Source organism: Haliotis rufescens, unplaced genomic scaffold, assembly GCF_023055435.1.
Source record: "Haliotis rufescens isolate VD_foot unplaced genomic scaffold, xgHalRufe1.0.p SCAF_8, whole genome shotgun sequence".
In the NCBI taxonomy this organism is placed as follows: Eukaryota; Metazoa; Mollusca; class Gastropoda; order Lepetellida; family Haliotidae; genus Haliotis; species Haliotis rufescens.
This window is the reverse complement of record NW_025964372.1, coordinates 45,061,624-45,073,305: the sequence shown is the minus strand read 5'-3', so window position 1 is coordinate 45,073,305 and position 11,682 is coordinate 45,061,624. Positions and strand designations below refer to the sequence as shown.

General features: G+C 40.2%; 1 protein-coding gene across 2 annotated transcripts in view; it reads right to left on the bottom strand.

Moving 5' to 3' along the window:
- Positions 1-1,289: 1,289 nt before the first annotated feature.
- Positions 1,290-11,682, bottom strand: part of LOC124143543 (protein crumbs-like) — a 140,049-nt gene continuing 129,656 nt past the window's right edge. The window contains exons 23-30 of one of the 2 annotated variants that reach the window (XM_046512542.2): positions 11,414-11,527; positions 10,440-10,562; positions 9,749-9,976; positions 8,582-8,695; positions 6,802-7,032; positions 4,671-4,942; positions 3,239-3,323; positions 1,290-2,577 (exon numbers count right to left, since the gene is read on the bottom strand). In XM_046512542.2, the coding sequence (XP_046368498.2) occupies positions 2,438-2,577; positions 3,239-3,323; positions 4,671-4,942; positions 6,802-7,032; positions 8,582-8,695; positions 9,749-9,976; positions 10,440-10,562; positions 11,414-11,527 (1,307 nt within the window). In that variant the 3' untranslated portion in view covers positions 1,290-2,437. The remainder of the gene's footprint in view (positions 2,578-3,238; positions 3,324-4,670; positions 4,943-6,801; positions 7,033-8,581; positions 8,696-9,748; positions 9,977-10,439; positions 10,563-11,413; positions 11,528-11,682) is intronic. The other variant, XM_046512543.2, reaches the window with a different exon arrangement.

Sequence of the window (11,682 nt, the reverse complement as noted above, 5' to 3'; positions counted from 1 at the left end):
AAAGTATATTCTCTATCACAGTCAACCAACTTTAATTGGCCTTGGGCGACTTGACCTCCAATTTACTGCCAGAAAAATTCCAAAAAAGAAAACGTTTGAAATTCTTTGAAACTACAATGTAGCATGACTCAGAATAGCGGCATAAAGACACATAGAGAATCTCATCCAAGTGTCTTTTGATATCAAATACATCAATCACGAGTTGATAAAAGTGGAAAAACTCTTAGGCTTGCCTTTTATGAACAAGTGTTGATATATTTTATATCCAAAGACACGAGGGTGAGATTTTATTTATCATCCAATATCATTCTTCCAACTTTTTCAGTTTGTAGACAGTAATAAGCAGTGTCTTAAGTGTTAAAAGTACTGCTAACAGCTTCAGTAGCAGAGCCATTAGTGATGTCATTTGAATGTGACATCATTGTAACAATGACGTCACAATGGTCTGCAGAGCATTGTGATGCAATTTCATTGCAGCGATATCTACAATGTAGATATCACTTGATCTTACCCAAGCGATATCTACTGTGGGAGCCAGTTTTATGATAAATGATACTATCAATATAATATGTATCGCGATACCATGATGTAGCATTATGTTTCAAGATGCAAGTGAGTTAAGTTTTAAGCCCCTTTGACCAGTATTCGGTCATATCATGTCAGATTGATGTGAGAGGAAAGCCTGAAATGATGCAGGTCTTAGACGTTTACCACTTCGGTGAAACCCACATTTCTGGCACCCACAAGGGACATAACTCTGCACAGCTGTTTTGCACTCTTAAGACAAGTTTGCCACCAGTGGCCCCCCCTTGCTTGAAGATGTAACAGTGGTTATCAATCTGTATCCAGTTTTTGTAATATCCATCTGTACTGCATTCATCATACATGTAACACTTTGTATGCAAAGGTTAGTAATTTATCCAGATATCAACACAATGACTTGAAAAGTGTATTTTACCAATTCAAATATGTATAAACAAAGTATTTTACCAGTGGCCAAAGGATTTCAGATAAACCATCATTTCACTGTATTTGACAACCTTCACTGAATTCATAATTGAAATTTTCAATTAAAGATATAAATTATTAAAATATTTACCGTATTTGACGTAATAAGCGCCCAGGGCGCTCTATAAATTAGAAATAGGGGGCTCTTATTAGAATATTATTTTGTCAAAAAAAAAACAGAGTTGAAAGATAAATTTTGTGGTTTATGCTGACAGCCTGAAACGTTTATATACGAGAGATATATTTTTCCAGAGTTCAATTGCCCATAATTAAGGGTGCATAAAACACACGAGGGCGAATAAATAAGTATTATGTACATTGATCAATCGGAAGGGGTGCTAATTGGGATTGTTCACGAGCCAATATATTAGCAAATATCGCCGTGGGCGCTTATTACGTCGAATACGGTATAATGAAATAATGATTAACTCTGTAGTGCCTAACCAAATGTCTATTCAAGAAGTGTGAATAAAATCATAGGCTCCGTTTCACAAAGCAGCCAAAGCGCTATGGCTATCTTAACTCCAATACTTCAACATAGACTTAAAACAATCATAGCGCTAAAAATAATTTGTGAACCAGTGCCCTGACATTAAACTGCCTGCATTGTTCCTATCATAGACTACCATGAGTCAAACATATAAACACTAACATTGCTCTAGCTTAGTACATAAAATAGAATCACAGTATCATAGATCTCTATGAGCCTCCTTCCCTGAATGATGTAGAATTATTGGCCAATACTGACAATCTGTGGAGTCTGAACAGGTGCCTACAGAACCCATGGCAATATTGTATGATGAGCTGTTTGGGCTATAATGTTTGATGCAGCAACACCCTGGAAGAAATATACAATGAATGTTTAGCGCCATCATGCGTTGGTCATAATGTTGGTGAAAAAGCTTCCTTTTTTGCCATGATTAGAATGATCATTTCACTTTTGGCACAATCATACCATCAATACAAGGAATCATACCATCAACACAAGGAATCATACCATCAATACAAGGAATCACACCAGGATTACGGAATCATACCAAGTCAGATTTTCCACACATACAACACACACACTGAAAATAATATCATATTGTGCCAAATGTCTCTTCCCTGTCTCTGAGAATCTTTCGAACTAGCACCAAGCACTTCCATATTCTAAATCCAGTTCTTCACTCTCAGGAATCCAATTAAAGGCACTGTCTCATTGAAGTCACAACATATTTGTCTGAATATAAATATCCTTGAGTTATCTCCCTTTGAAGCAATCCAAATTCGACACACACACATGGACCTCAGTTCTCCAGATGGATGTTTGCCCATGAATGTTTCCGCATGATTGTTCTCTCACTGAACACAGATCACTTTGTTCTCCGAGAACCAGCAACAAGAAGTATGTGTCTGGGCTGTGACCAGACTTTGGGTGTAGTGATGTTCATATTAACCGTTCTTCGGGCGGCTTTTTCAAAACATTTCCTAACTCTACTCTTGCTCCTGAAGTTTCTTGTCGACTGGGGCTGTATGTTCCCCGTGTGGCTCTCTTCGTCCGGGCCATCATCAGGAATATTATTACACCTGGAACAAAAAGAACACTTTCTTCATATGTGTTACTGCAGATGCAGAGTGAAACACAACAAGCCTGAAATACTCATATCCCCCCGTCAACATGACATGTCTGGTTGTGTGCAAGGCAAGAAATATTGCCATTTTCAGTCAAAGTCAAACACGTTGCTATGGAAACCTCGAAAATTCATTTTCAAATATCCCAAAAGGCACCAGTTTACCACTAGGCCTATCTATGCCAAGTGCCATCTTTAACGTCTTTTGGTATGACATGGCCAGACGATCAAACCACCAACCTTCTGCTCTCCGGGCAGACACTCTATCTAATACACCAGGGCGCCGGTGTGATGCTTATATGAATAGTCATATCACCACTAAGTCATAGGTTCCTGGCTTGCTAAGGGGAGACAACTCTGCACAGTGAACTACATTGCCTTGGATGATTGAGGTTCCTCGAACATTTAAGAGTGAGTGAGTGAGTTTGGTTTTACGCCGCTTTTAGCAATATTCCAGCAATATCACGGCGGGGGACACCAGAAATGGGCTTCACATATTGTACCCATGTGGGGAATCGACCTCGGGTCTTGAGCGTGACGAGCGAATGCTTTAACCACTAGGCTACCCCACCGCCCCGAACATTTAAGAAGCTATGGTAGTTAATTTCTGAACTTACCTATCAAAACAACCAGGAGCACAATTGCTATGATGGGACCGATGATATACCAAATATTTAACTCTTCGGGCCCCGTTACTGGTAGCTGAAATCACATAAACAGAAGCTGAAAACATGGGCAACAATCTATTATATAGACATTCTGGCCGTCAGATCCTTATTTGTTTGTTGGTTTGTTTGTTGTTAAAGCCCCACTCAGCAATATTCCAGCTATATGACGGCAGCCTGCAAATAATCGAGTCTGGACTAGACAATCTAGTGATTGACATCATGAGCATTGATCCACACAATTGGGATACGATGACATGCATCAACCAAGTCCTCGAGCCTGACCACCCGATGCCATTAGTCGCCTCTTATGACAAACATGGTCACCTTTTACAGCAATCATGGTGAGTGAGTGAGTGAGTGAGTGAGTGAGTGAGTGAGTGAGTGAGTGAGTGAGTATGGTTTTACGCCACTTTTAGCAATATCAAGGCAGGGGACACCAGGCTACCCGACCGCCCCCAGCAAGCATGGGTTTGAGCCAATGGGAGTAGTTGACTCCATGTATGGTACCGGTACTCAAAGTGTGAGCCAAGTGACATGTGATGTGGCAAACTTACTGACATGATGACTTACATCCTGACCGGCCAGTTAGCCTAAATGCACAAATAACTTTCTACACGATGTCAACAGGCTTATACGACAGGGAGGTGCTTCCTCAAACACAGACCAATACTTACTGAGGAACTGGAGTGAAATATATTTTCTTTGTTTAACTTGGAAGTCCAATTACACTTTTCCTGCTTTTTCAGAAAAAAATAAATTTCCTAAAATAGACCCCCCTGCCCACTACCCCTACCCTAGAATATCAAATGGATGGCCCCAAACTCATGTCTTAAGATCTAAATTATTTGAGCAATAACTGTATACCCACGTTATATTGAAACTGTGTCACACTAGGCATTACCGTATATCGCTGTGTATAAGGCGACCCCACGTATAAGACGACCCCCCTGTACACGCCTTAAAAATCAACCCAAAATCCTATACTCCGTGTATAAGGCGACCTGGAATGAAACACATCACAAGTCTGACTGATATACCGGTAGAAGATTCAACGTGGTCTTGCCGACTGTAGCGTATTTCGCACACTGACATCACAAATTAGTTAGTTAGTTACTTTGGAGATTTAATGTGCGCTTTCCGACTGATGAGTATTTCGCACACATCACAAGTGCGCACACAAACCTTATATATGCAATAAAAATATGTTTATCTTGCGTTGTTTTTTTTCTAAAATGATAGGTCGCGTGTGTAACTCCAGCACACGTCGCCATTTTGTGTTTACACGGTACGACACCAAATTGGTGCCCGTAAAATAAAATTGTAATCATATTTAGACGAACATTCAAAGTGTTTGCAACAGTCTGCCTTCAGACATACATACCGCTTTCTCACATCTGGCGCCCTCATAGCCACTTGCACAGTAACACACAGGTTCAAAGCTGATGTTGTCAACGCTGGAGGAGTTGCAGGTTCCTTCGTTGTCACAGGTGGTCTCAGTACACGGGTCCATCACACAATCCTGACCCAGGAAACCGGCCTTGCAGGGACACGTGAAGCCGCCATCCGTGTTGTTGCAGATCATGTTGTCATTTCTACAGGAATTGTTCACCTCACATTCATCGATATCCGTTGTGCAGTCTTCTCCCTCATAACCTGCAATGTTTAATTCAATTTGTGTGTTATGGTAGGTTGGTTGGTTGGTTTGTTGTTTAACGCCGCACTCAGCAATATTCCAGCTATATGACGGCGGTCTGTAAACAATCAAGTCTGGACCAGACAATCCAGTGATTAATATCATGAGCATCGATCCACGCAATTGGGATCGATGACATGCATCAACCAAGTCAGCGAGCCTGACCACCCGATCCCGTTAGTCGCCTTTTACGACAAAAGCATAGTCGCCTTTTATGGCAAGCATGGGTTGCTGAAGACCTATTCTACCCCGGATCTTCATGGGTAACGGCAAGCATGGGTTGCTGAAGACCTATTCTACCCCGGATCGTCACGGGTAACGGCAAGCATGGGTTGCTAAAGACCTATCCTACCCCGTGTGTTATGGACTACAGATGCAGTAATTCTGCTAAAGATATGTCAGCTAAATCAGGCATTGCATTTCCAATACACATCCTTGTGTTCAAAATTCTAATGCTGTTTGTTTGTTGTTTAACGCTGCCCTCAGCGATATTTCAGCTGTATGATGGCGGCCTGTAATTAATCGAGTCTGGACAAGACAATCTAGTGATTGACATCATGAGCATTGATCCACACAATTGGGATACGATGACATGCAACAACCAAGTCAGCGAGCCTGACAATCCCGTGATTGCTATTATGAACTATCCACCCACACATGGTCTGATGACACTCCATCAACGAGGTCACTGAGCCTGACCACCCAATCCACTAAGGCGCCTCCTGTGACCTGTATAGCTTGACAGCTACCAATTCTAACCCAGAGCCCCCACGAGCTAGTTCTGATGCAAACACTCTTGCATATAAACCACAGGTCAGAATTTGTCTCCACCAACCCATGCTTACTGAAAAAGGTGACCACGCTTGTTGTAAGAGGCGACTAATGATATCAGGTGGTCAGGCTTGGTGACTTGGGTGATGCATGTCATCGTATTCCAATTGTGGATCGATGCTCATGATGTCAATCATTGTATTGTCTGGTCCAGACTCAATTACTTACAGACTGCCGTCAAATAGCTGGAATATTTCTGAGTGCGGCATTAAACAACAAACAAAGCATGTAAACCATTGTTAGTCCCACTATTAATTGCTTGTGTTCATTTTGTGACAAAAATACCTCCTAATATATTCTTTACATTGTGTAATTATAAGCAATTGAGACACTATTCTAATCAGGGTGGTTCCTGTATCAATATTCACATCACTACATCAGATATGAACAGATAATGACATCTAAAAAAAGTAAGTTCGGAAGTAATATCAAAATATTACTTAAGAGGGTCCTGATGGGGTATACTGTTTAACATAAAACTAAAAAAAACTATTGTAAACATACGATGATTAAAATCTTATTGTAAAAACATTAACTTAAATGGCCAAAAGAAGCTGCTTAGCAAAAATTAAAACATTACCTTTTTTTGCAATCGTGCTAACATCAAAGTAAGTTGTATATAGAGATCTATCAACACAACAAATAAGTTGGGTATTTGCAAAACATGAATTGTGGTAATGAAATGAAAGCAGAACCGGCAGTCCCGATGTTACCCTACCTACAGACTGACAATCTGCATTTGCATAGATATAATTTTGCATTTTCAACTTGACAGCTTGCCCCCGTTTTCTTGATCTTTTTACTGATTTACCCAAACAAATAATGACTACTGTTTAAGGTCCCACATTGTACTGACTACTGACTTGTAACACCCCCCCATCAGGACCCTCATCATTGCAAGAAAAAGGGAGATAATCTGACATACACGCTCATAAGTAACGGAAAGGGAGATAATCTAACAGAGTTGCCTCCCTTCCACCTGCCTCACCTGTATTTGTGCAGTTACAGGAAAAGGACGTGTTTCTCTCTGTACACACACCAGGCTGACAGAAGCCAGGCTGACAGTAGTCAATGTCAATATCACAGAGCTGGCCAATGTATCCTGGATAACAGTCACAGCTGTAGCTGCCATCGCTGTTGTTGCAGTGGCCATTTTGACATTGCTGCACACCTGTGTCGCACTCGTTGATGTCCTGGGTGCAGTTGTCTCCCTCCCAGCCTGAAAACATACAACAGCCACATGATAACAACTGTCCAGAAACAGATAAAAACTGTCCACAAACAGATAACAACCGTCCACAAACAGATAACAACCGGCTCATAGCGGCTATTTTTAGTAGTGAACTTGAAACGCTAATTACCGTATTTTCTTGAGTATAGTGCGCACTTTTTTTCGAAAAAACACAGCTGTGTAGAAGGGGGTGCGCATTATACACAAATTATGAGTTTGATGTTTTTTTCCCCCATGGAAAGACACTACCGTGAGCGCGTAACACCGGAAATACCATGTCAACAAATCCATACTGAAGTACGCAAAATAATCATGTAATTACACTGTCTGGCTATAAAAAGTGTTCTTTGTATATCTGGACTTATGTTTGTAACTTATTTCATTGATTTTATTCAAAATTCCTTATAATATTGTTTTTATTAATTTCGGCGAAATCGTGTGTGAAGCGATCGGAAGATCTCACAACTCACCGTTATTAACAGCAACCATGGTCAGAATACCGCTATTGACGCCTTGAAACAAACTTTAGTTGACAGAGAATGGATACATATATCATAAATGACATACTTTGACTCGTTAAAAGTCATATTTGTTTTTGTTTGACGATTCTATGTCAACATGAAATTCTCGCGATCACGTGATCACGTGCGCGTGAGCCTTGACGGTGACTGGTCAGACATGTTCCATGTAAAAAATAATACCCGGGAATAGCGATCAGCTGCTTCGCTTAGGGTTATTATTATTTTAAATATGTTTAGTAAAGGTTGCATATAATTAAGAAAATAATGGAATATATTATTCCTGATTAAAAAAATCTTTTCAGATACAATTGTTGCCGATCCTTGCATTAAAAAATCTTATAAAGTTATATCATTGGGTGTGTCTTGACCAAATCACCGGTCGATTCCAAGAAAACGTGTGTACAGCTGATTGCTGTTTCCAGCTTAGTTTAGGAGAAAATACGCAAGGTAATCTTAATCCCTAAATTTAAAACAATGCCTAGCAGAACAATAAATACTATTTAAACGGTAAATAAACATGTCTGGTGATTTTTTATCTCAAATTTCTAATTTGTACTGACGAAGTTTCTCAGCACCCGTTCGTTTGACGGACTTCACTAAAAAGGGTACGGTGTAAAAAATTTCTGCGCATAATATTCAAATTTCTTTTTTTCCAAAATATTGAACCCGCTAGAGGGGGGTGCGCATTATACATGGGTGCGCACTATACTCAAGAAAATACGGTACAACACATTTTGCGATATTTGACTGACAAAAACGCCACGGGTCATTAGAAGTAGTAAGTAATTTATTTCAGCAAGTGTATCATTTTGTATCGATGCAGAGAAAAACATATCGTGTATTGTATTGTCACATGAAAACTCGATGCACAGGTGCACCGATGTATCAATTTACCCCTACTATCAACCTTGAGTGAGTGACGGAGTGACGTTTTACACCACAGTCAGCGATGTCGGGACAACATAAGACAATGCCATACACATGATGCAAGGCAGTCAGGTATTTGTAAGTCGTACCGTTGTTACAGACACAGGTGTAGTTGAAGGCTTCGATGTTCTGCACACATTGGTCAGTGTTGGCCAGCTCACACGTCTGGTTGAAGCACGGACCTCGGATGTCACACATGTCACCTGCAACATCACATGTGCCATTCATAAAATTATTCATTTTTTAAAATAAAAAAGCATTCATTTAATCATTCAATTTCACATCACAGATGAATCTTGATTGGGCAACAAAGTCTTATTGTGTTACAACTAAATACAATAAAAGTAAGAATTCCTTCTTTTGAAACTAGACGTAAAACTTTCATTGGTTGTGTCAGGACTACTTCTTGGGCACACCAGAAACCTATGATTGTGGGTTCGAATCCCGGTTCGCTCCGATTATGTTTCTAGGTTTGTCAGCACCATACCCGTGCTCGTGGGTTTCACCGAAGTGGTAAATGTCTGAGACCTGCATCACTTCGGGCTTTCCTCCCACATTAAGCTGACACACCACGATATAACTGGAATACTGTTAATGGTGGCATTAAACCCAACTCACTCACTCACTCACTCAAATAAAAATATAAATCAATTCGACCTCCCAATGAAGGTGTGGTACAGAATGGATTAAAGGAACTTATTGGGATGGAGATGCAATACCATGGGCTACTTCAGATAGGAAATAACACAATGGCAGAATTTCTGTCAGAGTGTTCAATCCCAATTTGTTGTCATGGAAACTGGAGAAATAAAACTTTAAACCAATTCAAAATTTCCAAAAAAGTAAAAAGGCAGAAGTTCCAGCTAGACTGATATCTGTGAGTTAATCTGTGACTTCAATCAAGAAATATTCAATGTTCCTCGTGTTATGTTCTTGAAACAATATGTGACAGACACTTCCTGGCAAGGGTTAAAAAAAAAGAAAAATTCAAAACAGTCAACAAAGAGACCAATCATATACTATTTTTAGGGAGATGTGGCTTTTTCTTTGAGACTGAACATTCAAAACATACAATTAATTTATCTGAAGGATCTGGAGAACAATTATATTTCAGGTCGACCAGCATCACAAGCAATTCTCTTTGTGTAAAATCTGAGGCAAAATTATTCTTAAATAATATTTTTTTAACAGCTCGACAGGATATGATATGGTCAGTCCCAATAAGAAATCTTCCAAATTAGGCATCTTTCTCCTACCTGCATAGTACTCTGTACAGTGACATTTCCATTTGGTATTGTCTGCATTTGTTCCACAAGTTCCACCGTTGCGACAATCGACTTGACCACAGTCTACAATGCTGCAGTTGGGTCCGGTGTAGCCGATGGTGCAGTTGCATATGTAGCTGCCCTCCGTGTTGCTGCAGGTGCCGTCGTTCTGGCAGGGGTTGTCGTCACACTCATTAACTTCGACAGTGCATCCATCACCTGTACCGGTTGCAAGTCATGATTATATGAAAGGAGGCATATAAAATGATTCTCTGAATTAAACATTTATTCTCATAATTTGATCAATTTGATCATAAACTCAAAGGTTATCAGTTTTGTACACAAGATAATATGCAATATGAGAAATGAAATGTATTTCATATTATGTAAAACTCATCTCCAAACTTTTCTCACATGTGAACAAATCCTCACATGACCAAGTGAGTTGGGTTTAATGTTGCTTTGAACAGTATTTAAATTAAATCATGACGTGTCCGCTTAGTATGGGAGGAGACGTATCATTGAGGATAATCTGGAATGCAAAACCAGAATCGTAGGCTCCTGGCACTCCAAAGGGAGGTAACTCTACACAGCACACTGCTAACCTTATATGACGGCCACCCATGCACTCAAATCTTGAACAAAATAGTTTCTTTACAATATAGATATATGAACCACCTACCTTCAAAGCCTGAACCTGTGCAGTTACATTGAGCGGTTCCTTGAACGTCGCTGCAGTTGCCACGCTGGCACGGGTTGTTGTTGCACACCTTGACACGCACTGTGCACTGATTGCCAGTCCAACCTGACACAAACAAACAAAGAGGACATTGAAGGTTTTCATCTTCAAATATCATATCTGATCAAAATACAAAAAATAGTTCTGTTGATAAATGTTGTGCCCATGTGAATGAGTGACTGAGTTAGAGGTTTGCATCATGGACAGAGATCTGCATCATGAACAGAGATCTACATCATGGACAGAGATCTACATCATGGACTGAGAAATGCACCATGGACAGAGATCTGCATCTTGGACAGAGATTTGCATCATGAACAGAGATTTGCATCATGAACAGAGATTTGCATCATGGACAGAGATCTGCATCATGGACAGAGATTTGCATCATGAACAGAGATTTGCATCATGAACAGATATGCATCTTGGACAGAGATTTGCATCATGGACAGAGATTTGCATCATGGACAGAGATTTGCATCATGAACAGATTTGCATCATGGACAGAGATTTGCATCATGAACAGAGATTTGCATCATGAACAGAGATATGCATCTTGGACAGAGATCTGCATCATGGACAGAGAACTGCATCATGGACAGAGATCTACATCATGGACAGAGATCTGCATCATGGACAGAGATCTACATCATGGACAGAGATCTGCATCATGGACAGAGATCTACATCATGGACAGAGATCTACATCATGGACTGAGATCTGCATCATGGACAGAGATCTGCATCATGGACAGAAACTGAAAAGGCTGCAGTGTTGGATCTAAATTTTTAATTTGTTTTGCACTTTTTATATTTCTTTATCATATTGATTTATTTGATAAACTGATATTTGCATGAAAGATACACAGCAATTGTGTCCATAGCCTTGTCTTGGAATAATGGCAGGGTTGTACTTACCGTCCGTGCAGTTACAAACAAAACCACTGTCTGCGTCCTGGCAGGTTCCACCATTCTCACACGCCAACATGTGACACTCGTTGATGTTGGTCTCACAGTTAGTGCCAGTCCACCCTGGAATACATCACAGACTGCATCAGCATTGTTCCACTGAGTTTACCACATTCATAAATATATCATCCCCGATATAATTTCCCTGGAGTTTTCGCCCCAGACTCTGCTCTGCCTTCTACTGGTGTTCATGTAGAATGGCTGTAGTGTTAACTTCA